General features: G+C 40.6%; 1 protein-coding gene across 1 annotated transcript in view; it reads right to left on the reverse strand.

The window, feature by feature from the left end:
- Nucleotides 1-618: 618 nt before the first annotated feature.
- Nucleotides 619-14,048, reverse strand: part of SNX10 (sorting nexin 10) — a 37,834-nt gene continuing 24,404 nt past the window's right edge. Inside the window, exons 4-7 of the mRNA XM_040592567.1 lie at nt 12,661-12,761; nt 11,898-11,996; nt 3,547-3,762; nt 619-3,099 (exon numbers count right to left, since the gene is read on the reverse strand). Of these exons, the coding sequence (XP_040448501.1) occupies nt 3,021-3,099; nt 3,547-3,762; nt 11,898-11,996; nt 12,661-12,761 (495 nt within the window). The 3' untranslated portion in view covers nt 619-3,020. The remainder of the gene's footprint in view (nt 3,100-3,546; nt 3,763-11,897; nt 11,997-12,660; nt 12,762-14,048) is intronic.

The following is a 14,048-nucleotide window of genomic DNA, read 5'->3' on the forward strand; positions in this document are numbered from 1 at the left end:
TTTTGCAGTGTTACATGACAGGGCATTTTAAAAGTCAACGTTTTCTCAACGCTTATAAAACTTCATAGCTATTAAAACTGTAATTTAAATTCCAAAAGACAATCTTTCTTATCTTACTGCAATTTTTTTTCCCACTTTTTTACATTTTCTACAAAATCAACCACAACCCCAAACACAAGAGCATGTGTGTGTATGCACACGCACACTCTCCATCTCTACAAAAATAGTTAAAGAGCAATTACACATGGTAACTCATGAAGTGATTAGGATACTGATATTGAAATAAAGGAAACGTTACTGGCAGATTTAAACACAAGACAGTTGTAACTTGTTTTATTTAATGACTTAAAAGCTTTTAAGAAATCATCATAAAAATGAGAATATAAAGTTTAAGCAAAAGATAAAGCGAAGCTTTTCAGTGCAGAATTACTGCAATTAGATCTAAATTAGCAGTAATAATTAGATATCATAAACTAGATATTAGCCTGTTAAAAAAAAAAGCTGGAAATACCAGCGTTATTCAAAACAAAAAAATGAGACTCAAAATACCAGTGATCAACTGATCAAAACATATGACAGTGTATTAAAAAAAATCACCAAATCATTGAAGTCACAAAAGACATCAAAAATATTTTTTTTAACATTTAAATTTGCAACAGCAACATTTAATGTTCCAAATTAGACAAAATGTCTTAAAGCATTTAAGTGCAGTTACATACAGCTGATGCAAAAGACATACTAGAAAGCACGAAATATATCTTCCTTCCCTTTTAGTAAGAAAAATTCCAGTAACACTAGCTACACAAACAACAATCAAAAATATTTAAACAAATTACAAATTTCTGTCAAAACTGGGAAGAAAGTTCTGCTGTATTAGTCTTAGAATTTTGGGACAGGGTGACAAAGTAAATAACAGAACAAAACAGAACGATTAGAAAACAAGTATTTCTGAAACATCTTCATTTGGAAAACACTCACTGGCACACAGATATGCTCCAGAATTAGAAAATAAAAAATAGCCACAAAGACTCTCCCAGCCTTGTATTTCTGTAATTTTTGTCAGATATTGAGGAGGCGTTAGTAGGCCAGAATTGTAAAGTGCTTCAACAGTTTAGCTCAATATTTTAAAACAAAATAAAACGCCACTACCCTGGCATTGCATTAAATAAAAACATTAATATCTTTGTCAGGCATTATTCCAGTTTTTGGGGTTATATTTTCCCCATCTTTTAAATAAATGTGTTAAACCATATTTTCTTGTAATGTGCCATTTTAGTGTGGGATAAAAAAAAGTGTCAAGTAATCAAAATCTCTGCCTGGCAATAACAGCTATTTTTTAACCTATTTTTAGTGATTATTTGTTGCTTTAATTGTTACTACTTTTACATTAAAATAGTGTTGCTGACTCACACACAAGCTGAGAAAGTGAATAGATACATTTGTGCAATTCAGTAAGACCAAGCAAAAAGAAACAAGGATATTTATCTTACAAAAGCACTACCCATCAACTAAATACAGTGGCTTAAATTAGTTACCTAAGAGATGTTATTATTGGGTTAATAAAACATGTTTTTAAAATTATACAGATTCCCAGCTGGATGTCTTAAAAAAGCATGCCCACAATGCTACCCTTTATTAACTGGACATTTAATAATCTATTGTTTCCGTAATTCATGGGTTTAAAATGCTCCTTCTTTGCAAGTATCCACAGAATTTGTAAAAATAATAATAATAAAAAAAAATATATACACATTTCTAGATCGGTAACTACAGCACTGAAGTTAATGGGAGCTTTGCTAGGGTGATCAGACCCCCTAGCTCTTTTTAATAGCAGTTAAATGTCAAATATAAATACAACACCCCAGTGAAATATATTCCTTTGACAGAATCTGGGACAAGACACTACGCAGCTGCTGTTAACAATGAAGAGCAAAAGGGACGTTTAATCAAAGTAAGTGGTGGTGGTTATGAAGTTGTGTTCAAGCCTGCCTTTTGTTTGTGAACGAAGCTATTCCAAGGCGTTAACTCTGGCCACAATGCAACCAGCAGCTCCTGTTACTCCCGAAGAGTGAAGAGGTCCACGTCCGTACAGCGTTAGAGCTACGTGACACTCATTTCAGAGAGGGAGAGACTCCCTGTTCCAGCTGCTAAACTAAAAGATCTCTCCCGGCATCTTCAAACATCGATGCCTCAAGTTAAACGCGCTGGGGGAAATCCTGGCCCTACCAAGGTCGATGCAAAATTCGGCCACTGGTTTCAATGGACTGCATCCAGGATTGTCACTGGGAATGAGGATCCGTAATTCCCTGGGAACTGAGAATCTCCAGCGAGCCTAGAAGTGATGTCATTTTTATTAATATTTCTACATTCTGAGCCACCATGCTCAAGAATTTTGGCCTTCGGTTCTTATGCATGATAAAACCAAGCTTTCCATAAACCCTACAGAAAGACCAGGGGAAGATATATTTATATCTCAAATTGTCAGCAGCATATACTTTGTACAAGTGTTGTTTTGCTGATGTTGCTGAGCTACTTTAAAAAGTGAATACCTTGTGGGGTATGTAATTTCATCACCAATGTCAAATGACTTCTACAGATGAAACTTCTCTGATGCAAATTGCAAAAAGACGCTTTGAATATATTCGATATGATACACCAACTTTTAAGCTGAGGAATTAAGTTATCTTTATTTTAGTGAGACATGCACTCACTAAGGGAAAATATTTTAACTGCCACGTATGTCAGCAGAGCATGACTTACCCAATACTGAGATTTTAATAGTCCCTCAAAATGAAATGTAATAGGTAGCACGTAGATCTGACTCAACATACATAATAAATCAACAAAGCAATAGTATCAAGGTCTGTTTTGAAAATTTTGTAAGGACATATGGTCGTATTGACAACGCGTCTTTTAGGTACGCTTTACCAGCCAGCCACGTTTACATGGTAAACGTAACCAGTAAACGGGGCAGAAACTGCTCTGTGCTGTCCTTAAGATCGCAGCACAGGAATGATTTTTCATGATTCTTCAGAAGCTGGCCTTGCTTTACATCCACATGAAATACTGTCACCACTAGGTCCGAGCCCGGAGGATGAACTGCAGAAAAGGGGAGAGGGGGGGGGAAAAAAATAAAAAAAAATAAAAGGAGGAAATTGGTTTTCACAACACACTCAAAGCCTGAGTAACAGAGGAGAACTTTAATTATCTCCAGTCACAAAGAGAGACAGGAAATTTGGACTTTTAATTAGCCATTTGGAGTGCAGTTGGATATTTTTTTAGCAAGATAATTTAAACGCGAATAATTCAAGTCTGACTAAATGAAATTCACATAATCAGAATGCAGATAATTGAATTTCTACTGCATTCATTAATTCAGTGTGGAGGTGTGTGTGAAGACTTCTATGATGAGCTGTCACAGCTCAATAAAATCTCAGTCAATTAATTTTTTCATTATCTTAGTATTACATCAACAAAAAAAGTGAAGCATGCGCGTGTGTATGTATGTATATATAATCTCAGAAAGTAAGGATATACAGAAATCACCTCTCTGAATCAGAGTCTGCATCGTTTTCTCCTTTTTTTCTCTCTTCATCTTCTACAGGAAAACGTCTGTTCAAAGAGGCAAACTTATGAATCGCATCAGCCACGGAGTACTTGGTCTGTCCCGACACACAAGCCTCCATATCTTCTGGGCTCAGCTGAGTCTGTAAGAAGAGGTGAAGCCTACTGTCTGAAAGCAATAATGCGTCTTGTAGGACCCTGGAAGAAGAAAAAAGGACAAATGTTTTTAGAATCTACGTCCGCATGTGCATCTATGTAAAGTCTTCTACCAGAACAAATTCTCAATCATGTCCTGCTTTTTAAGTTTTCAGATGAATCCCAAATCAGTAACAGAAGGTAATGAACATATTAAAATGATTAGGTGTGTGTTACTTTCTTATTACATTATTTGGAATTTCAGGCAAGTAAACCCACGAAGCTAATAGTTAGGCACATCTGCTATTAGAATAACTTCAAGGACATTTCTTCAATTTAACCATCTGTTATTACCACATGGATCAATTAATGATTTTTAGGCAGTTAGAGGCATATACTCTTTTAAAAATTTGGTCTCCATTTGAGAGCTCTGTTTTGGGGAGGTTTTTTTAATAGCTAAGCTTTTCTAGACGTTACAACATGTCACCAGTTTCTTTGGTGGGGAAAGAAGTGTGTACAGACACAGAGGACTTCATACACACGCAGTGTCAGGACTTTGAAATACCTGTAAATGACAGAGCCAACACCAGCCGAGATCATTTGCACTTTCACAAATACGTGTACATTTAAGCTAGAATGAAAATGCTAATACTGAACGCTGATTTAAATTTACTTGCAAACAGTTTTCAGGGAGTCTTAAGTACAAGTTCATTCCAGCCATTCTTTTCAAAAGTCCATTTTTAAATTTGGTTTATATGTATTATAAATTAAGAGTTCGAGTAAATTTAGCACATAGTATTTACCTACCTCAAGTGAGAGTAAACATAATACAATACATTCCAGTAACACAGAAAGTTGTACAGATACTTTTACAAGGACTGAGAATTGAAGATCGTGACTATTTTGCGGGGGGGGGGGGGGGGGGAAGGAACTTTGCTGCAACATTTCTCTATAGAAGGAATTCTTTAATACATAAATCCTAGAACAACAAGGCACACACTTTTCAATATGCACATGCAATTTTACTCATGTAATAAAGTCATCAGAGCCTATGACCATGCCAAACAGTACTGCTCCACCAAAAATTATTCAAGTATCTTTAAACAAATCAAAACTATTAAGAGTAAATATTTATCTCTTTCTTCCCATTTAGATTACATTCATTACCAAAAAAAAATAATTGCTATGCAATAGGAAACAAGAGATGACTTTATTATAATAACTACCAAAAGCAGATTGAAATACTGCATTCTATTGGTACTCTGACTAAAATGAAAGGCATAACTGATTGGTTCCTTCTCTCAATTAAAATTAATGGTGTGTTTGGACTGTAACGTTTTAAAACACAGATACATTCAGAAAACTGTTCTCTAAAGCAGCCAACATTACAATAACCTTTAATAAATACACAAAAGGATTTCCAGCTTCATCTAAGCCTATAAAAATCTCTCCAATCAAAATAAGTAATAAGAGATACCTAACTGAAAGCGTGGGATATTTGTGTACATGCACATTTCATTTGCCTATGAATTTGTAAACACACACGCACAGACTCAACCAAATAACTCAAACTTTGACACCTTCCAATGAGGAAATGTCTGCAATGACCCCAGTGATCTACCAGGTGCATTGAAATTCAGTCTTGGACCAGACTTTGTTGAAGTTCAAATAAGCACACTTTCATACCCAGAGAAAGCCTTTTTAATCCAATCTAAATTCTCACAATTTTACCATAAAACAAACACAGCAAATAGACATCTGTAAAAAAAAAAAATCAATGCCCACAGTGTATTAATATACAGAAAAACTTCGTAGTCTAAAAGAAGCCAGCAAGTGCTGTGTAAAAATGATTTAAAACACAGAATTTACAGGTCTACACACCTTGACAGCAACAGCTTCATGAATACAGTTTGAAAAGCCATCATTCAGCAGCCACTAAAAGAGGACTTCAGCCTTGACTCTTGATAAACATACATTCCAAACAAAGGCAAACATTGCAACAAAAGTAAAAAAAAAGTATCATTCCATACAATAAATCCACGTTTATAGTTTATGTAACCGTGGGAGTAAATATTCTCCTTCCTATTTTCTTCCTCTTAACCACAAAAAAAAAAAACAAAACACCAAAACAAACAAAAACCAGCACCCACCCACCCCTAAGAAAAAAAATAAAATAACATGCTGGAGTTTACAGTAGAGTAACTGGAGTTACTGTTTTTCGCAGGCTTACGAGCACAATGAGGGGACGCACATTTCTGCAATTCTAACATTTGCGTGTCTAATACCAAGTAACCCATCAAAAAGCCAAGACATTAAATTCTGTGTATGGCATTTAGTTTCACAGATTTTCCTCTCGCTGTACCTTCAAAAGTTTCCTGCCAACCAGCAAAAACACAAGTAACTAACTCTTCATGAGATTATGCTACACTTACAGCTCTGTTGCTGTTTGAAATGTATTTTATTTTCTTTATAAAATAATGGGTAATCTTTAAAATTGATTTTAGATGGTTTGAGGCATTACACCAGAGAAGTAATGAGCACTAATGTCAATGATATTGGACACAAATTCATTTTAGCTTTATTTCGTGTCCAGTACAATTCTGCTCAGCCTTGAACTGCTAAAGCACTGTTATTAACTCGGCAGTAACCTAACACATGGAACAGCAAACAAAAGTGATAAGAGTACAGACTGATCAGGACCTCAAGGCTACTGTCCTTTCTCTGCAGCTATAATTCAATTTCCAATTTTACTTTACATTGGACTCATTATTTCACAGTAATTTTCTTTTCTGCTTCATAGTGCCATCTGGAGGCAAAAGGAGCGCAGAGAAACCAAGGCGAAAAAATGGAAAGATGTTCATAAAGCTAAGCACACATACATACACACAGATGTGTATATATAGTATGGATATCTATGTTCACAAGGGGGGGGAAGGGACCAAACACTCTGCATTTTTGCGAACCATTTAAAACCATCCTGAAAGTAAATACATGATCACCTTTCACCCAGGCATACCCTTAAAGCATTTCTTCTTTCTGTTAATTAAAAAATAACTTCTGCTTTTCCCGCCCCCTCTGAACCAACAGGTTAGATTGCTTTTTAATTGCGTTCTTCAAGCAATCAAAATGAAAAATAAATTCTGTGCTATCCGTAAGCGTTATGTTTTCCTGTTCAAAATACTCCTTCAAGGAAATAACTGTTACATTTGTCACCAGATGGTACTACTGGTATTAAGTGCTGGTACAGCAGTCACCCTCCAGGGCTTTCGCTGTCCTGGGGACTCACCATGTGAAGGGCTGTATATCTAAAAAATATATTTGGCTCCAAGGACTCTAAAAAAAAAAATACCAAAATTACAAACCACCACCTAACAAATTAAAAAGGCAAGAGGAAAGGCGGGGCGTCGTAATATTAATATACTGATGTCTTCGCAGAGGCTGAACGCGTGCGCAGTCTCAACACAACCAGTAGCACTCCCAGTGCTCCTCCAGCAGTTTTATTGCAGCCAGCGCTAGTGCAAAGCTGGGGTTACAGCGATGTAAATCAGTTCTCGCTGCTGCCGCGCTAATGGAAGAGTCACAGCTCACAGTGATAATTCCTATAAACTGACTGAGCGTACTTAAGAGAACAACAGACTTTCTATGCACGCCTGGAATAAGAATGAAAGGCTAAACCCTGCAAGTCTTGATTCCATCAGTGGTCATTACTTGTCAGAGATCTCACTCCTCTCCGCCAGATTGCTCACATGCATAATGACTGCTTACGTGATTAAGGGGGCTGCAGGATAAGGCTCTACATTTGAATTAGAGATAATAAAATCATTTTTTATCATCATGTGAATCTTTATTTGTAAGCTTTCAGTAAATGCTTGTGATCTATGGACCTTTAAAGAAGCAGGGCCGAAAAAAAATATGTCACTTCACAACCAGAGGAAATAATGTCATTTTTGAGGAAAAGCTGGATACTATATGAGGAGTATTTCTCCTTCCCGTGTTATAGCAAGAACATTTGCAAAAGACAAAACATGTGTTTTATCTTATTTGGACAAGGTCCAAAATCTGGTTTTCTTCAACATGATTTTATTAGGTATATTATACACTGTTGTGCTGGAGGAGAACAACATATGGCTGAACAGTACAACTTAATCCTAACTAAAGATTTCCTGTATCTACTGTAACCTAATACAATGACAGATGCACGCTTGCATGCGTGTGGAAGGTTAACACTCCGATTTTGTTTTCGACAAATTTACTCTGCCCATTTACATCCTATCAGGAGAGCAAGGGAAAAAGCCAGGAGCTGGGAGGCGGCGGTGACAGCCGGTGCTGTGGTGCCCTCTGTTGAGCAGCCAGCCCTCAGCCCCAGCCCCCAGCAAACAAAGCCCCCAGCTGCCTCTTACAAAAAGCCAACTCTCTTTCCTCCTTCATTTTTTAGAAGGGGGAAGCGTTCCTGACAGCAAGCAACTGCGAAGCAACTGCTGGGCATCCGATAATGTGTACACGTAGGAAAGGATTAAGCGACACACGCCTGCTCGGCATTGCTCGCTTCGCTCGCCGGATAGGAAATATTAGCAAGGCTCCACTGGAAAGAGGCAACCACTACTTACCTAAGGAGATCCCACCTGCCCCACTGTCACCAACGCTTCCAACTGAGCCCCAGCAAGCTGGCATCCATCCCTTTTGGAGCCAGTCTCCCACTTTCCACATCCCTGAGAGAACACCTGGTGGAGACACCTCTGGGAGGGTCCTCTGAGCCCGCGCCAGCTCCTGCTTGTGGGACGGTGGTGGGGACAGTAAGGAGGTGTGAGGAGGAGGGCAAACCCTCAGCCACCTCCAGAGAACAGCTCTGCCTTAGGCAGCCGAGTTGAGGGTGGCTTGCTCGCTCCAGCGCTGAGAGCGCCCAACACACAGCGAGCCGGACCAGCAACGCCGCCTGCCCTTCATCTCCTGTGCATCTAAGTGTTGCATTTCTCAGAACCCCTAGTATACCTTCCACCCCATCATAAACCGCGTGTTTGAAAACCATCCTTTTTCCTAAACCACAAAATTCTGGGGGATCCAGCTGTATTCAATTAAAATTTAACCCAACCTCATTTAAAATGGTTTTGTTAGTTTTCTCATAAGCAAACTCAAATGATCTCTGTGAAGGTAATCTAAATCCTGAAATTAAACCCATGCACCTACAAAGGGATGAAACAATGATGAAAGCGATGATCTTACAGAACCTAATATTATAAGATAGTGGTTTTAATTTAGACCTCTAATTTAAGAATAAAGCTTTTCATGTGAATTTACAGACATCCTCAAAGGATGAGGATACTTACCAGGACAAAACACATAATTTTCCTTATTCTTACTAAGTAATTCATAATTGAAAAGGGACTAGCTGACTTCCGTTAATGCAAATGGCCTCTTGAAATATTAAATTATGCCCAGACAAGAAGTGAGCTTTACAGCTCTTCATCACTCAGAGATAATAACCTATAAGACAAGCAGGTCTCGCCCTGCGTTTGTGCCGCAAAGCCAAAGCAAAATGGGACACCCATTTCCAGATTCCACCAAACTCTAGCGCTTTGCTATAGCTTTCCAGCTGCTGGCCTAATTCTGTCACTACTGGGCTCGGCGCAGAGGGGCTTCACCAAGGCTCTGTGTAAGCACACACCTTGCCACGTGCTGACTCGTTCCGGAGCGACACGTGAAGGAGGAGGACAGAACTTCATGGCCATCCGCATATAGACAGCGTGGGGATGCTCCCGGGGCCAGAAGCTGAGCACTGGAGAGCCTCCAGCTGCTCGCTCCGTACTCCTCGGGCACGTGGCTCCTGCCCAGGCAGACACTCCAGCAAGCTGCTCACGCAGCAACGGGCACAGGGCACGAGCAGGGACTGCGAAGGGTCTGAGCTCTGTTTCAGAGATACCCTGGATGCCGATAACCTCACAAGACACGGAGTGCAGCAAGGAGCTAAGGTCCCTGCATCACATGCAGGCATTTGAAAGGTGTTGCCTGCGAACCCATCCCTTGACAAGCCCATCTAGGCTCGAATCCCGTTGCTTCCCACTGCCACAAAGAAACACCAGCGGGGCTGTGAGCGTGTGTGCGGCGACTGCCGCTGCTGCGGGGGCAAATGGAGCACTCAGCTTTGCAGTTCTGGGTTACAGCGCCCGATGCGGGTCCTTGCTGGGCCCCTTCCCACCCCGCTTCTAATACACCAGGAAGGTCCCACTTGCCCTAGCACTGCTGCGCTCCAGAACACGCAGCACCTAGACCTAGAACTTTACTAAATTCAAGGGGGTGTATATACATATTTATATATATATATATACACACACACACACACTTGTTAAAGAGCCCCACAAATCCAATTTCAGAGGAAGAAATCATAACCTTCGATTCAGACTCAAAAAAAGGTGGGGGGAAGCACCATGGCAGTCTGAGCCAGTACAAAGCAGCAGCAGCAGCGCAGAGGTGCCAGCCAGCAGAGGGCAATGATACAGCACGTACTGCCAAGCCAACTCAGCACAGCACAATTCTCTCCCTGAAAATTCCTCCCAGCTGTTCCCCAGGGCCGACAGCAAGCTGACACCTTTCTAAACACCATCCAAGTTCAAACATTTAAATCACAACAGGTAACCGCTGGACTAACGGCATCAAAGTAGTTTTACGTTTGCCCCACATGCCGTCAGTACCCATTTAAACTACAGACTTCCCAAAAACTGGAGAGTGTGGATGCGTTTTAAAAAGAAGCGACCTCCCTCCTTCGCCTTCTGAAGCACAAACTGTGGTTGTAAATATTTTTCATGCTGAAAAACTGTACCTTGTTACCAGACCGGCCTCTTCGCCATTTTGAAGTGAAAGTGATTTTGGAAATGCACTACTGCATCAGGCACACAGCTAAGCTAGAACTGCTCAGATCCAGGGACCTGAACTATCACACCCTTCACATGACCATTAATATTACTGCCTCTAGAAGCACAGTCGCTCTATTTCACTGTCCTTCCTCTCTGAGACACGGAAAAAAAACTCTGATCTTTTCCTGCTTTCCCTTCCCTGTCTCACATGCCTTCAACCAGTATTTATTGGCTATCCTTTTGGCCACAGATCCTATATAACTGTATACAGAATATTATTCCTGCAGCAGTTAGCTCACCCTGTCTTCAAGCTGTTAAGCTTAACAAATACACCTCAGGACCAATGATTTGTTGTCTGTTAGGGAGGCTTATAGCTATAATACGATGACTGGAAAAACAGCGAGTCTAGTATTTCTTCCACCCACTGACCGCAAGGCTTAAAGCCTACTTAACTGATTTGCTTTTGCCCTTTGCTTATGGAGTTCTGATTAATGGAAACATTGATACTGAAAGATGATGATGCATAGTCTCTACTCGTAGTGTTTTACCATGCCCTTACCCCAAGTAGGAGCTAAAGGCAGCCTGCAAACGTAGGCACAGTTCCTGCCCCAGCAGCTGTGAGCAGCCTGCTCTCACACCCGCAGTGCCAGGGTACTACAAGAATGGCAGAGAAAGCAGAAAATTATACCAACAAGGTCTCCGTCACTGCAGAAGGTGATGTGGTTACAGCTGTGGGCCGGAGGGATGCAGTACCGAAGCTCACACAGCACTCCCTTGTAACACAGGTCAGGCTCTAGCCAAGTCTGAGGAATGATTTTATACAGATCACAGCTGTACTGGAAATGGTCACAGCTGCTAGAGCTTATTTACGTGAGTGGGAGTGGTAAACAAAGGAACTGGCATTATAGGAGATATCTGTGTTAGGAGATCTCACTACAGAATTTTCCCAGGAGTTTAGCCCACAGAGACACTGATTTTTTTCATGAAGATAAAGACTGAGACCGTTTCTTTGTATGAGGGTATCTTGCTCATTCTTGAAAGCTGAAAGAGACAGCACGGTGAAAGGCCTCCCAACCTTAGTACACAATTGGAAAGTGAGAGATATGCATAAACGATTATCTATAACCAGTGCAGTTAAACACAACGGAAAAGCCCCGGCTGAGGTTTCCTTGTAATCAATAGAGCTGAAGTCACATGTATGAAATACGACTGTGCAAATAAAATAAAACCGAATGTGTAAGCGTACAGATGACCACATGGTGGCTCTCAAGTACCAGGGATGAGCTATTTTAAACCAGCAATTGATGACATCATAAAAATGCCAACATCTCTAGGATGGGCTGTACTTACTTTTCCAGGAATTCTTGCAGACCCTGCCGGCGGTGGTCCACGTGGTGAGGATTGTTCATATTGAAAAAGGGAGTTTTAGATGGCAGTTCAGGTAGCTGTCTTTATAAAAGAAAAAGCAAATACAGAGTTAAAACCTAATCTGAAACAGCGGAGAGAAATGCAATAAGCAAATGCCAACCCCGAGCACGTGAAAAATCGCAGGTCATGTTCCAGAAGCTCACGAAATTGAATTTGGGAACACAAGATTGTGAAACTGGAAGGCTTTTCACACACCTCAAAGAAAAAAATAATTTAATCTGAGTTTTCTGGTCCAGTTGTTAAGCCCGCATGCATGTTTGGCTGGGTCTCTCACGGTCCTTGCAAAACTTAAGCCCATCCTAGAAGCACAGACACACCTACATTTGTACATAATAATAATGTACATACATAATGTAGGGCACACACCTACATTAGATTGCTATTTCTGCTGCCTGTGCATAGCAAAGGAAACACAGATCAAATCTGTTACAAATTAGAGGGGGGCTCACCAAACAAAGGCTATCAGTACAAACAACATTCTTCCAGATTTAAAGCAGAGAAAATCCCTTGTACAGAATAAAATTGTGCTAGTAAGAAACACAGGGCACTTTCCAGCTCTGACTTCTGTAATTTTCATAGTTAAGATGAAACAATCCTCCTCTTCCATGACTGACAGATTATTAAATAGAATTATAAATTATATGAATTATATGAAACTTCATATAAATTATATGAAGTTGCTCACATAAGTGCTGCGTTGCTCTGAAGCCTCTGCCGAAGCCAAACAAATTCTCGAAAGCGTCGTCTAACACAGGATGTTTTCCTTGTAAAGCACATACTGTTTGTCTGTTCGGAAATAAAAAAAACATTTTGCTTTGTAAATCAGCTTAAGTGCAGGCATGGTATTAAAAACATCCAAGATGCTAATCCCTGAGACACCAATGGAAAGCTTGACATTAATTCAGTTTAGGTTAAGGACTGTGCTTCACCTCAGGCAGGACTGGTGACAGCTTTTACTGCTTCTCAGGGAAATATTTTGCTTTTAAGAAGAAAAAGTGATGAAAAAGACCTGAATTACGGTATAACTTGCAGTAATGGGAAAAAAGACCTCAGAGCAAAGTTCCAGCAGATAATGCCAATCCTTGCAGTGAGAAAAATCATGTTTAACGATACTAGTACAATCCTAAAAAGTTAGCTACATAGAGTTCTTCCAGTATGCAAACCTACTTAAATCAAATCAAAGAAACCAATGTGACTGCTCTCCACAAGTAGCAGCAGTTAGAAATTTTCCCACAGAACACTATTAGTCCACTAGAAAAGTGCTAATTCATCAGAAGAGAAATAATTCACGGAAATTAAAAAACTTTTGCCAAATTGTCCTGTGGAGCATACACTTAGATGAAATCCCACCTAACCAGGCAGTTCTCCGTTACAAATCTGCCTGCAGTCCAACCTCCCTCAACCTGGCAGGAGCCCCGACTCCCGGGCAGCCACATGATGCAGGTTGCAGAGGGCTCAAAGATGCAGCTTTCTGGGACAAGTACCTGGGATACCTCACGGTTTAAGAAGCCAGATGCTCTAGAGGCTGGGCAGAAGGGGAACCCAGCTGGTTCAAGAGCCTAGCAGACCCAAGATTTTGAATCTATTGAGAAGCCTGGATGGTAGGACTGACTTAGAGGCTTGGTCTCTGGCTGGTAGGAAGCTGAGCAGATGCTTATCAGCTTCAGAGATGCCCAGTGCTGAATCACATTAACACTGCATGCTGGGTTTGGCTGGGGTAGTGTTAATGTTCTTCCCAGTAGCCAGTATGGGACTATGTCCTGGATTTGTGCTGGAAACAGTGCTGGTAACAGAGGGACGTTTTAGTTACTGCTGAGCAGTTCTTACGCAGAGCCAAGGGCTTTTCTGCTCCTCAGCCCACCCCAGCAGCGAGCAGGCTGGGGGTGCACAAGAAGCTGGCAGGGGACACAGCCGGGACAGCAGACCCCAACTGACCAAAGGGACATTCCATACCATATGGCGTCTTGCTCAGCATATAAAGCTGGGGGAATGTTGGCTGGGGGGCCGCTGCTCAGAGAGTGGCTGGGCATCAGTCAGTCAGTGATGAGCAATTGTTTCCATTTGCATCACTTG

The sequence above is a fragment of the Falco naumanni genome, chromosome 4, assembly GCF_017639655.2.
Source record: "Falco naumanni isolate bFalNau1 chromosome 4, bFalNau1.pat, whole genome shotgun sequence".
NCBI lineage: Eukaryota > Metazoa > Chordata > Aves > Falconiformes > Falconidae > Falco > Falco naumanni.